General features: G+C 45.2%; 1 protein-coding gene across 1 annotated transcript; it reads left to right on the top strand.

The window, feature by feature from the left end:
• The first annotated feature begins 9,550 nt into the window (after window positions 1–9,550).
• On the top strand, window positions 9,551–10,218 carry LOC130869996 (40S ribosomal protein S8-like). Its single transcript, XM_057762548.1, has one exon. The coding sequence runs from the start codon at window positions 9,570–9,572 to the stop codon at window positions 10,194–10,196; it is 627 nt and encodes a 208-aa protein (XP_057618531.1). The 5' UTR covers window positions 9,551–9,569; the 3' UTR covers window positions 10,197–10,218.
• The last annotated feature ends 4,184 nt before the right edge of the window (window positions 10,219–14,402 follow it).

Below are 14,402 nucleotides of genomic sequence, written 5' to 3'. Positions count from 1 at the left end.
AGATCATTGTTTGCAAGCTCAGAACTGTCCAGCCTTTCCCAATATCAGCCCACATCTACTGTTCTCCATCCCCTCTGCCTGGTATGACACATTGTCCCAAGTACAGTGGAGATATCTGGGACAGCTGGGAATACACTCACCAGCCAATACTGCTTTCTTGTAGCCCAGACTCAGCCCTGAAAGGGATTGTCCTGTGAGAAGTTCATCCTGAAAGCTGAGGAGGTCCCCTCCTACCAAGAGCCTCCTGCGCCCTTGGATTCTCCTCACATGCCAAATCCTGTCTTGGAGTGGGGTCTCTCCTTGACTTAGGTGAATTCTTTCCCTTTTCACATCTTACTGAGGCTGAACAGGACCATGAGGGTGAGAGCTACGGTATCTTCTCTCACTAACTAATGTTGTGCAGGCAGTCTGATGAACAGACAGGCAGGGTGTGGCCTTTGCTGGCCTTGTGTTCCCAGAGACAAAGACACTAACAGCCCCACAGGAAGAGGAACTGACCACCTCAGGAGATTGGTCTTCATCTTCTTAGGGCTGGGGCACAGGCAGTGGTGGGAACAAAACTGTTGACACTTTAAATAGAAAGTCTTTCCCAGGTCCATGGACATAGGACTTAATGGTGCTCATTTCAATAAGTCAGGATATAAACCCCTCAGGTGAGTGAGGCTGAGGGCTGGTCGTCCACCTGAGAAGACTACCATAGGGTCTCCCTCCCTCCTTCATCCTGCCATGTATCTACACAGCACTGTATGGTCCTTACCATGGCCAGAATCCTCCAAACCCTGAAGGTATTTTGAAGAAGATACATGTCGGTGTTTCAAGGAAAACACTTCATTCTGGATATGAGCCTGGAGGCATGAAGAGGAATAAGAAATGCTCCTTTCTCATTTACTTGCTTTTTCTTACCAAATCACACTTGTTGTCCCCAGAGTTGTTGGGCTTGTAGTCAGGACCCCAAAACCCCTCGCAATCCAGGTTCAAGCACTTGTTCTCAATAGAACAAATAGAAGGACAGAAGGAGTAGTGAAAAACACAATGTGGCAACTCTGAGAAAATCTGTTCTGCGGAAGGATGCTGGCCTCCTTCCTGGAGTAAGGCTATGGTTTATTGCCCCAAACTTCCTCCTTCTGGCTTCTTCATTTCTGTAGGACATTATGGCTCCTCTTAACCCTTCTCTATGGACCAGTTCATGTCGTTTCTTCTTCCTCATCCCCACCCTTTTGTTCCTTCCTCACTTTCTCCTCTCTCCTGACAACAAATCTTAGCCTGATAAAGTCTGCATTTCTAGATACTAATGCTCACTAGAAGAAATTCTCCACTTTCCCCTTGAGACATGAGGGAAATATTTATCAGTGGCCTCCATCCCATATTCTTCAAGGTGAAAACAACGTGACACCACCTCTCAGGTGGCTGTGAGGATCATCCAATATAGTCGCATTCTCATTTTTTCAGAATAAGACATGGGAAGAGTACTTGTGGTAGAAATAACTCATTAGTGCTCTACATCTGCCCCCTGCTGCACAGGAACATAAGATGCCATACTGCATCCTGGGTAGAAAGGCAGATGTTATACAACACAAGCTCCACACTTAGGAAAATTATTAACCAAAGCTTATTTTAGAAATTTTATCAAAGAGACTGGAGATAAAGTTCAGGAGTAAAGAGCACTGCCTGCTCTTCCAGAGGACCTGAGTTTGATTCCCAGCACCCACAATGAATGGCTCACAACTGTCTGTTGTGTAGTGTCCCAGCACCAGGAGATCTGACACCATATTGCAGCTTCTGTGGCGACACACATATGTGTGAACACAATACACATAGAGAGAGGGGGGCATGCATTCACACTTATACATAAATAAAAAGTTATTTTTTTAAAGTTTCGCCAAGGAAGCAATGTTTAATTGCTGTGACCTCTGAAGCATGGTGCACCTCTACGGTGGTTTCAATGAGAACTACCATAGACCTGTGTATTTGAACACTTGGTCCCCATTTGGTGATATTATTTGGGGGGAGATTATGGAACTTTTAGGACATGGGAGGTTTTCTGGAGAAAGTAGGTCATTGAAGGTGGGCTTTGATAATAATAGTTTTGACCCATGTCTGGTTCAATGTCTCTGCTTCTTGGTGGGCATCTTAGTCCCACAACCTGCCATCATGCTGTCCATTCAATTAGGGATTATCTAACCCCCTGGAACCATAAGTAAAAGCAAACCTTAGTCTATAAGTTGCTTCTAGTCATGATATTTTATCAGAGCAACAGAAGAGTAATTAATGTGAACCTCTTTCTGCTATAAAGATTATGTGTTGTTGGTTCCTCATTTTCCTGTTGGACTATAGCTCATAAAGCATAAATTTAACTATTAGCACTTCAAAGTATGTAATTCAACGGCACCGAATAAATTCTCAATGATACACAGCTACCACCATAATCTAATCTAGCTGTCACCAGCCCAAAAAGAACTCCATGCCCACAAAGCAGACACTGTGCTTGTCCACTGTGTAGTTTGTGATTTCCACAACTGTAGAGCTGTTGCTTATAAGTGAATATTATTTTAATTTGTTTTTCAAACTAGTGTAGAAAGCAATTCTACTTTTGTGAAGATTTATTTTTACTATTTTTAATTATGGGTACGTGAGAGGAGGTGTACACATGAGTAGAACACCCTTGGAAGCCAGAAGAGGGCACTAGATCCCGAAATGAAACTGGAATTGCAAGTGGTTTTGAGACTGATCCCAGTCCTCTACAAAACCAGTATGTGTTTTTAAACTCTGAGCCATCCTCCCATACTCTGTTCTTACTTGTCCTCCTCCCCATTCCCTTTCCTATGCTGCTCTATTTCTTCTTCCCCCAAATCCCTGTCCTGTGGATGTGCCTTATCCATGAAATACAGAGTTAATGACATGATTAATCATACTCTATCATTTAGCTTCCCCTCCTCCCCTGGGAACCAAGGACCTAACAGCTACACATGCACGTACTCAGTTCCTGAACAATTACCCATATACGTATGTTTTGATTCAGTCCCCTGGGAAATGGGGTCAAAATGACCTCTTACCTCATCTGATCTGGTTACAGCTCTCCAGCCAATTATCGGTAATAGCCCTTTCAAATAAGCCAATCATAATAGTCAAAGAACAACCCTTCTTGTTTCTGTGGCCCCTTTAAAAGTAGACTGTACCAGCTATTTGAGGTCTCTCGGCTTCCCGAATGGTGAGGGACCCTGTCATGACAGAATTAATAAAAATCCTCATGCTTTTGCATCGGCTGTGGTGTGTGAGGTGGTCTCTGGGGGTGACTCCTCCTCGGTGTTTGGATGCTAGAGTCCAACATTTGGTTCCCTGACCGGGAATCGAGTCGCTCCCAGACACGCTCTAGACCCAGTTGGAGGTATAAAGAAACGAGCTCATTTTTATGTCTGTCTGTTTGTGTATTGTGTTTCTGTTTCTGTGTAATTGTAAATCAGTAATCTGAGAATTGTACTTGCGCAGGGTCTGTATTGAAACGGGGCTCAGGGAGGAGGCAGACGTGTCCTGAGATCCCTTGCCCTAGCACTGAAAGACGTTTCATGGGCATTTGTGGGAGGGAGGGGCGACCAGGTCGCCCTAATCTCCAGGGGAGACGTGATCCTCCATCTGTGTTTTTGGATCTACTATGGTGCGACTTCTGCTATGTCTGTCTTTTTGTTCTTGTGTATTTTCAGTTCTACATCAGAGTGGTGGCAAGAGCACCAGCTTCTGGTTTTGAGTTTATGTCTGTCTCTTTGTATTTTTGTGTTTGTATGTTGGTTTGTCTTTGTTAAAATCCACCTGCAGGAATTCAGAACCTGGTACCAGCCCCTGGCCATCATCAGTTCCCCTGATTCTGAAAGCAGCCCCACCACTGGAGGAGGAGGTTGCTGCCCATCCGTGAGCCTTTTGTCTTCTCTCTTTCCTGTACAGGAGTGAAAGAAACCCAGAATCCAGGCGCCTCTGGTTCTTCCTGATCTCCAGCCGAGCATGGCAGACTTCTCCCTTCTCCTCCCCGGGAGGACGCACTTCGTTCCTGAGGAGCCCCGCTGGTAGGGCCCTAGCCCTGAAAACTTCAGTACTCAGCGTCTACGCTGGGACAGGGGAAGGATGAGAGTGACTTCCCAAGCATTTCCCCTTCGCTCAGTAGCAGGCCAATTACAATACTGCCTTTTTCTGCCTCTAATCTTTACTTGTAACCCTTCCTTTTCTCGGGACCCTCAGGCCGTGACCGGGCTTATAGACTCTGTTCTGGTTACCCATCAGCCCACTTGGGTGATTGCCAGCAGCTCTTACAGGTGCTCCTAACCACAGAGGAAAAGCAGTGAGTTCTCTTTGAAGCTCAAAAGAATGTCCCAGGAGCTGACAGCAAGCCAACCCAATCACCAGACAAGATAGAGGATTGGCCTTCAATACTCCAGCTGGTAGGGAGCAGCTCCATCTTTATTGCCAGAGTCCAATTGGTGGGTCTAAAAAAAAAGGAAGGGGGTTGTAAAGCACCCCACTAATTTGCTAATTTGGCTAAGGTAAGAGCAATAGTACAAAGGTCTGATAGTACTCCTACAGGATTTTTAGAAAGACTATTGGAGGGGTACAGGATGTACGCCCATTTTGATCCCACAGCAGCAGATCGCCAAGCCGATGTAGTGATGTCTTTTATAGGCCAGTCAGCTTCAGACAGCAAGTTGCAGAGAATGGAGGGACTACAGAGATGCTCCCCTCCAGGACTTAGTAAAGGGACAGATAGGGAGGCAACAGAAGACAACAGCTGCAGAGACTGCGCACCTCAGACAGAGCAGCCCCTGAGTGACCAAATGTGAACTTCAGTGAGGAGGAGTGGCCCTACAGGACTTTGGACTCAAGACACTTCCCAAAGCAGCTGCTGAGCAGAAGCGGGTCGGAGAACGGCGCCGAACACATCCGGCTACTGAAGCAGCGCTCTGCCCACCTGAGAGGGAGTCACAGTGACAGTACTGAAATCCCCCCCTTGCTTAGGCTGTGCACCCAGGTGTCCGATTCTGGGGTGTACAGGGGAAAAACGGGAAGAGTTTCCCCTCGCTATGTTTAAAACATTTGGCCACGGACACAAGGACTGATTATTCCTGAGTGTCCCACGCTTTTATTAGAAAAAGACCTGTTGGAGACTTTGACTTCCCCTACTGTTCTTCAGGGCTGTAAAGAATAGCAGGCTGCTCTCTGCCTTTGTCATGTCCACCTTGCTGAGGAAGGCTTTGCAGCCATTGCCAGCTCAATCCTCCTTCCTGCTGCCTTGGTCACAGCACAAGCCTGGGAACTCTGCTTACAGTCACCTGCCCTGGCAGGTAGCGACTGACTGAAGCGAGGAGGGCCCTGGAAATGCCAGAGCCCAATTCCAAACAACTTTCCCGAGCTGCTTGCAAGTTTCAGAGAGAACAACTGCCCCCAGCTCCCAGACTGCAGCTGTGGGAAGCTTGGGGTACAGCAATGCCCAAGCAGAACTGGTTTTGGAGGCGCACGCTGCTGGTAAGAAGGCAGGGCAGCAATGGTGAATGAGCTGGGCAGCCTACTTAAAGGGACATCGGCCGGATGGCAGTAAAGCTTCTTCTTACCAGGACTAAGAAGATCAAAGAAGAAATCTTCTCGAGGTTTGGCCTGCTCAAGGTAGCCGAAGTTGATGGTAAAACTGCCTTGTTGCTCAGAAAAGTCAGGGCATAGGTAAGACTGGGGAAAATTACATTGTACATACAGACCCCAGAGTTCAGGAAAGGTAAAAAGGATAAATAAAACCAGATTAGCCTTTGGAATCTGGCACTAGAGACTGGGTACAGCTCCTTCCCCTAGCCCTGTTCTGTGTGCAAAATACCCCGTCTCAGCTTGGACTAACCCCCTATAAGATCCAATATAGGGGACCTCCCCCCCTTGGTTTCCTAAGGCCCCTCATGACCCATTTGCTAACAAACCCGATCTGCAGGTGCGGTTGAAGGCTCTCCAGATCTCTGAGCGCAGGCATAGAAACCCCTGACCACCCTGACACCTGGAAATCTCGCAGTCATTCCAGAATTGATGCCTGGGGTATATCCGGAGGGACATGAGAAAAGCTGCAGCACCCCACAGCCAGAACAGCAGCTGCCCGCTCATACCTGCAATCCACGCCTCCTCAAGCCCTTGCTTTGATACCCTTGCCCTCACCCCTGATTTCTGTCAACTGGTGGCAGGGCTAGCCTCCTGGGATATCCAAGATACATATCCCCCACAGCTGTCCCTGGAGGCTGGCAGAAGATTTTCCCCTGGAGGAGATATTTGGGCATGGAGGTCCAGAACATAGATGCCACTTAAAAGAGCTAGATTTTTATACTTCCCCAAAACAATGCTCCATGTGAAGCACAGGGACCTGTGACATCTCCCCCACTTGTCTCCCAGGGGCGAGCAGCGAGACTGTCTCCATGGGTGTCGGGAAGGACTTGGGGCACGAAATGGTATTTAGCTGACCAGAGCCTGCTGCTGCCGGCTGGACTAGACCCTCCCTAAAGGGGCCCTAGCTATCCCTGCTGCTGCCTGTTGGGCTAAGCTACTCTCCCTGCTTCTTTGCTGGCACCTCCCAACACCAGCCCGGGCACCCAGAAATCTCACACCTGTTCCAGGTTGGCGATTCTGTGTACGTTCGGAGACACTGGTCCCAGAACCTTGAAACTCGCTGAAAGGGACCCTACACCTACCACCCTCAAAGTATTGCAGCCTGGATCCATGCGTCTCACGTCAAGCCTGCACCTCCACAGGATGACCCAGGACCTTTCAAATGAAAGTTTCAGCATACCCAAAATCCTCTCAAAGAGGCCTGATTCTGCCAGGTTTGCTGATCTTTGCCCTGATGTTTATACCTCAGGACTTAACCTGGACCCTGACTAACTTTGATACTGGGCGAGCCTTATGGAGTTCATCCCCTAAATACCTGGTTCCCCCAGCTAACTTTTGACCTGTGTGTTTTAGCAAAAGACTCTTGGGAGGATACTGAGCAAAGCCCCGGAAACCTTTATCCTGTATGCAAATATTCTGAATATTTGTCTGAGGGAAAAAGCAAACTCTGCAGTATGGGGGGCCTAAAGTATTTTACTGTGCTGCCTGGGATGTAAAACCAACGTCAATGTCTCCTGGTTGAGGGTTAATAAAAAGAACTTAGTCTCTTTCACCCGTACCACACCAGAAAAAAAATCTGAAATCACAATCACTTTCACTGAGGAAAAAAAAAAAAGCTAACTGGTTAACAGGCAATATTTGGGGTTTATGGTTGTATGATCCAGAAAGAAAAGACATAGGGATTCTGTTCGCCCTGTGAGCTGCTGTAACACCTCCAATGGCCATAGTACTAGGGCCCAACCCGGTATTCCTGACCAGGGCCAGCGAGCCCCTACTGAGGTAGCTCCCCTTGCCAGGGCCCTGGGCCCCACTCCTAGTCCTAAGAACCCTTCTGCAACCCCTACTTCACTGCTGGCAAGCTCTAATACAGGCCAGCAACTGTTTAATCTGATAGTGGGAACCTTTTCTTTTCTTTGCTAAATAGTACTGATCCCAGCTTGACACAATCTTGCTGGCTATGCTTGTCAGCAGGACCTTCCTAGTATGAGGAAATAGCCTCATCTGGCAGTTTCAACCATATCAGCTCTTATACGTCCTGTAATTGGGGACAAACCTAACTCTCCCAAGTCCCACAACAAGAGGACCTGGTGCCTTCTATTGATCTATGATGGGCCTACAACACTGGTTTGCTAATTTCTGTGTACAGATCCAATTAGTCCCCTAAATTTACTAATATCTCAAGATTGAGATATTTGACCAAATAAGAGGAGGGAATGTAAGACTTTAAGACAATCCTGAAGCCATTTCTGACTATTCTGAATCCTCTCAGCCTCTGTGCCATAGTGCTTCCTCTCCTCCCCTGGGAACCAAAGACCTAACAGCTACACATGCACGTACTCCGTTCCTGAACAATTACCCATATACGTGTGTTTTGGTTCAGTCCCCTGGGAAATGGGGTCAAAATGACCTCTTACCTCATCTGATCTGGCAACAGCTCTCCAGCCAATTATTGGTAATAGCCCTTTCAAATAAGCCAATCATAATAGTCAAAAAACAACCCCCCTTGCTTCTGTGGCCCCTTTAAAAGTAGACTGTACTAGCTATTCGAGGTCTCTTGGCTTCCCCGAATGCTGAGGGACCCTGTCATGACAGAATTAATAAAATCCTCATGCTTTTGCATCGGCTCTGGTGTGTGAGATGCGTCTCTGGGGGCAACTCCTCCTCGGTGTTTGGACGCTAGAGTCCAACAAGACATCTCATATTATTGTATTATTATAGGATGTATCACAACTTAATTTCTCCTAGATTGAATGCAATGTACTCTACATTGGTACAATGTTGTATGCTGTTAAACTTGTTAAAAAAAATTGGATTCTGGGAGTTTGGAGGACTCTGCTGTCCCAGACTCTAGCATGTTTATTGCAAGTGTCCTCCAAGTTGAAGATGGGAGTTGCAAAATAATCCAACACTAGCTCAGAATTGAGTATTAAAAAGGGTTATTTATTTAGGGGTAGACTCACAGATCACAGTCCTCTGAAAAAACAGGAAATAAGAACCAAATCCAGCAGTCAGAAGAGAGAGCGAGCACATGCTTTACTTCGGCATTTAGAGTATAAGAGGCCATGCTCCAGTATGCTGATATCTTAAAGGCTTCTGACTGAAGAAATTCCTACAGCACCTCCTCCTTTTGTTTAAATAAGACAGTTCTAAGCCTAATACAAAACTATATACAATAAGAACAAATACCAAGTATAAAAATTAGAATTATAACCAGCATAAACAAGCAAGAAATATATGCTAAATGTTTTGATAATTTTACTAATAAGAGTCTAAGTCTTGTATTAGAAATAGTTTGGCCACAGAGAAACCCTGTCTCAAAAATCCAGAAAGAAAGAGAGAGAGAGAGAGAGAGAGAGAGAGAGAGAGAGAGAGAGGAGAGAGAGAGAGAGAGATGCGCGCTTGGCCAAGTCCTGAGAGGAAAGTAGCTATGACTATCCAGTCTTCAACCCCACTGAAGAAATGAGAAGGGAAATAATATTACCTGAGTAAACAAGAAGTGCAATGAATCAACTTCTAAAATGTGCAGAAAAAATGACAAACTGGCTACCTGGGTTGTCACCCAAAGTCTCATTTGCAATGTTGGAACAATTAACTTTGGCTAAGGCCTAGAGTAACTGACAGACCATTTTCAGAGGCAGAAAAATTTTCAAAACCATCTTACTCTGTCTGGGAAAGATTTGACTGTCTTTTTTCTTGTATCCCACTTGTCGTGTCCAGACACCATGCATGTTGTCAGTGGTCAAGGCCTGGGTGGTTCTTTGCTCAAAGGCCAACTGTGCCAAGAAGAAAACAAGCTCCAAGTGGAGTGTCTTCAGTGCTCAACATTCTCTCAGGAATTGGTGTAGCCAGGAGCACTTGTGTCTTGCGGCAACAAAACTAATCTATGTAGAATATAATCTCTATGTATCTAAAGAACCTGATTAGTGCCTCCTCTTTCCTGCCAGCGCCGAGCGATGGGCATCTCTCGGGACAACTGGCACAAGCGCCGCAAGACCGGGGGTAAGAGAAAGCCCTACCACAAGAAGCGGAAGTATGAGCTGGGACGGCCTGCGGCTAACACTAAGATTGGCCCTCGTCGCATCCACACGGTCCGTGTGCGAGGAGGCAATAAGAAGTACCGTGCCCTAAGATTGGATGTGGGGAACTTTTCCTGGGGTTCTGAGTGCTGTACTCGGAAAACAAGGATCATTGATGTCGTCTACAATGCATCCAATAACGAGCTGGTCCGCACCAAGACTCTGGTCAAGAACTGCATTGTGCTCATTGACAGCACCCTGTACCGACAGTGGTACGAGTCCCACTATGCACTGCCCCTGGGCCGCAAGAAAGGGGCCAAGCTGACTCCTGAGGAGGAAGAAATATTAAACAAAAAACGATCAAAGAAAATTCAGAAGAAATACGATGAAAGGAAAAAGAACGCCAAGATCAGCAGTCTTCTGGAGGAGCAGTTCCAGCAGGGCAAGCTTCTGGCCTGTATCGCCTCAAGACCAGGCCAGTGTGGCAGAGCAGATGGCTATGTGCTAGAAGGCAAGGAGCTGGAGTTCTATCTGAGGAAGATCAAAGCCCGGAAAGGCAAATAAACCATCCGTCATAGCCCATGTAAAAAAAAAAAAAAAAAAAAAAAAAAAAAAGAACCTGATTAGTCTAACTATAAGTATAATAAACTGTAGTGATGAGGTGAGCAGACCTGCTTTCCATCAGACCCGGCTCCCGCACAGCTAGCTTAGCCCCTGAAATAATAACACACAAATTGTATTCATTTAAACACTGCCTGGGGCCGGGCGGTGGTGGCGCACGCCTTTAATCCCAGCACTTGGGAGGCAGAGGCAGGCGGATCTCTGTGAGTTCGAGACCAGCCTGGTCTACAAGAGCTAGTTCCAGGACAGGCTCCAAAACCACAGAGAAACCCTGTCTCGAAAAAACCAAAAAAAAAATAATAATAATAATAATAAAAAAAATAAACACTGCCTGGCCCATTAGCTCTAGCCTATTACTATCTAACTCTCACATTTTGATTAACCCAATTCTATTAATGTGTGTAGCACCACAAGGTGGTGGCTTACCGGAGTCAACAACCACTGGTCATTAATATCACTTAATAACAATGGACTCAATTCACCTATAAAAAGGCACAGGCTAAGAGACTGGATACAAAAACAGGATCCAACGTTCTGCTGTTTACAAGAAACACACCTCGCCAGGTGGTGGTAGCGCATGCCTTGAATCCCAGCACTTGGGAGGCAGAGCCAGGCGGATCTCAGTGAGTTCGAGACCAGCCTGGCCTAGAAGAGCTAGTTCCAGGACTGGCTCCAAAACCACAGAGAAACCCTGTCTCGAAAAAGCAAAAAAAAAAAAAAAGAAAGAAAGAGAGAGAGAGAGAGAGAGAGAGAGAGAAAGAAAGAAACCTAAACCACAAAGATAGACATCTACTCAGAGTAAAGGGTTGTGAAAAGGTTTTTCAAGCAAATGAACCTAAGAAACAAGCAGGTGTGGCCACACTAATTTCTAACAAATCTGACTTCAAACTAAAATCAATCAGAAGAAATAGAGAGGGACATTTTATACTCATAGCAGGAACAATTCATCAAGATGAAGTCACAATCCTGAATATCTATGCCCCTAATATAAAAGCACCCACTTGTGTAAAAGAAATATTGCTAGAACTCAAGGCAAACATCAAACCACACACACTAATATTAGGAGACTTCAACACACCTCTCTCACCAATGGACAGGTCAATCAGAGAGAAACTTAATAGAGAAATAAGAGAATTAATGGAGGTAATGAAGCAAATGGACTTAACAGACATCTATAGAATGTTCCACCCAAATAGGAAAGAATATACCTTCTTCTCTGCAGCTCATGGAACCTTCCCAAAAATTGACCACATACTCGGTAACAAAGCAAACCTCCACAGATACAAAAAAATTTTAGTGACCACCTGGGTTTTATTGGATCACCATGGATTAAAGTTAGAATTCAACAACGAGGCTACCTCCAGAAAGCTGACAAATGCATGGAAACTGAACAGTCAACTACTGAACCACACCTGGGTCAGGGAAGAAATAAAGAAAGAAATTAAAGTCTTTCTTGAATTTAATGAAAATAAAGAGACAATATACTCAAACCTATGGGACACTATAAAAGCAGTGCTAAGAGGAAAGTTCATAGCGCTAAGTGCCCACATTAAAAAAAAAACGGAGAGGGGCTGGAGAGATGGCTCAGAGGTTAAGAGCATTAGCTATTCTTCCAGAGGTCCTGAGTTCAATTCCCAGCAACCACATGGTGGCTCACAGCCATCTGTAATGGGGTCTGGTGCTCTCTTCTGGCCTGCAGGCATACACACAGACAGATTACTGTATACATAATAAAAAAAATAAATATTTAAAAAAAAAAAGAACAAAAAAAACGGAGAAAGCACACATTGGAGAATTAACAGCACACCTGAAAGGTCTAGAAAAAAAAAAGCAGACTCACACAGAAGGAGTAGAAGACTGGAAATAATCAAACTGAGAGCTGAAATCAACAAAATAGAAATACAGAAAACAGTCCAAAGAATCAATGAAACAAAAAGTTGGTTCTTGGAGAAAATCAACAAGATTGAAAAACCCCCATCCAAAAAAATCAAACGGCAGAGAGAGAACACGCAAATTAATAAAATCAGAAATGAAAAGGGGGACAAATTCCTTTTGTGAAGCTACAGTTACCCTGATACCAAAACCACATAAAGACCCAACCAAGAAAGAGAATTACAGGCCTATCTCACTCATGGACATCATCGCAAAAATTCTCAATAAAATACTGGCAAACAGAATACAAGAACACATTAGAAAAATTATCCATCAGTCGCCATAATTCTTCCGCCAGACACAGACACAGGTTAAGATCTTTCCTGCATGGGACCCTCTCGGTTGACAAAGACACAGCAGAGACCGGCGCACAGACGCAGCGGGTGTGGGATAGTCCAAGCATGAAATAGTGAAGCCCACACTGAGAGCAGATCGCCCCACTACAATTAAATCAAGTAGGTTTTTTGGGGCCTGGCCTGCAGAGTGGTAGGCCTTTCATTGGCGAAGTCCACTGGAGAATGGGGAGCCTGGTCCTGTCCCTGAAGACCCTCCTGGGTGGGGAGAGTGTTCTTGACCTGCGGCAGTACACAGGAAATGGAGTGGGGGCATTCCCTGACCCTCTTGATCCCCCGGTTAGTCTGCAAGGGCTGGTTCCCTCTGCTGGGGCTGCTCCTCCTCTGCTAAGACCTCTCTCTCCCTGGCCCATCCCAGCTTGCACCCAGGGGCCTCCTTCACTCTCCCTCCCTTCTGTGAGGCCTAGGAATCACTCAGTTTAGCCTGCTTGCGCTCTGGGTCAGGAGCGCAGGAAGAGGGCAGCGGGAGTTTCTCTGTTTTGGTGGCTGACCTGCAGAGTGGTGAGATCCCTGGCAAACAGGGAGCCTGGTCCTGTTCCTGAAGATGCTTTTGAATGGTGAGAAGGATCTTGGCCGACCTGCAGAGTGGTGAGATCCCTGGCAAACGGAGAGCCTGGTCCTGTTCCTGAAGACGCTTTTGAATGGTGAGAAGGATCTTGGCCCGCGGCGAAAGCCAGGACACAGAGCTAGAGCATTTTGTAAGTGGGGCCCCTGGCCAGCAGGGAAACCTGATCCTGTTTTAAAAGACTCTTTAGATAACATTGATAGGAAGAGATGGGCAGGCACCAAGGCAAGAATTCACCCAACAGTCTGAAAAACAATATGAAAACACCAGAACCCAATGATCTTACAACAGAAGGACTTGAACACCCTAACACAGAAGAAGTGGAAAAAATTGACTTTATGAAAGCAATAGACTCCCTTAAACAACATGTAAAAAACTCCCTTATAGAAATGGAAGAGAAGTATAGCAAAAAGTTTGAAGAAATGAGTAAATATGTAAATGATACCCTGGGAAACCAAGAAATGATCAAACAGGTAATGGAAACAGTTCAAGAATTGAAAACTGAAATGGAAGCAAGGAAGAAAACACAAACTGAGGACCAGCTGTATATGGAAAATCTAGGTCAACAAGCAGAGACTACAGAAACAAGCATAATCAATAGAATACAAGAGATAGAAGAAAGAATCTCAGATTCTGAGGACACCGTAGAGAAAAATAAATGAACTGATCAAAGAAAACAGCAAAGCCAACAAATTCTCATCACAAAACATGAAATATGGGACACAATAAAAAGACCAAACCAAAGAATAATAGAGATAGAAGAAAGAGAAGAGTCACAGCTCAAAGGCCCAGAAAATATTTTTAACAAAATTATGGAAGAAAACTTTCCCAACATAAAGAAAGATATTCCTTTGAATATTCAAGCATACAGAACACCAAACAGACTGGATCAAAAAAAAAATCCCCTCGCCATATAATAATCAAAACACAAAAAATACAGATTAAAGAAAGAATATTAAGAGCTGCAAAGGAAAAAGGGCAAGTAACTTATAAAGGTAATCCGATCATATTTACAGCTGACTTCTCTATGGAAACCATGAAAGCCAGAAGGTCCTGGATAGATGTACTGCAGAAACTAAGAGACCGTGGATGCAAACCCAAACTACTATACCCAGCCAAGCTAACGTTCACTATCAATGGAGAAAACAAGACATTCCAGGATAAGAACAAATTTAATCAATACATAGCCACAAATCCAGCCCTACAGAAAGTAATAGAAGGAAAATCACAACCCAAGGAATCCAACATTGCCAACTTTGCCTACAATAACTCAGGTATCTAGCGACCCTTCACGAACAC

Source organism: Chionomys nivalis, chromosome 2 (genome assembly GCF_950005125.1).
Source record: "Chionomys nivalis chromosome 2, mChiNiv1.1, whole genome shotgun sequence".
Lineage (NCBI taxonomy): Eukaryota > Metazoa > Chordata > Mammalia > Rodentia > Cricetidae > Chionomys > Chionomys nivalis.
The sequence above is the reverse complement of the archived record's forward strand: the minus strand, read 5'-3'. Positions and strand labels throughout refer to the sequence as shown.

Excerpts from the sequence above, each read along its gene's own strand:
- LOC130869996 (XM_057762548.1), top strand. The coding sequence starts at position 9,570 with ATGGGCATCTCTCGGGACAACTGGCACAAGCGCCGCAAGACCGGGGGT.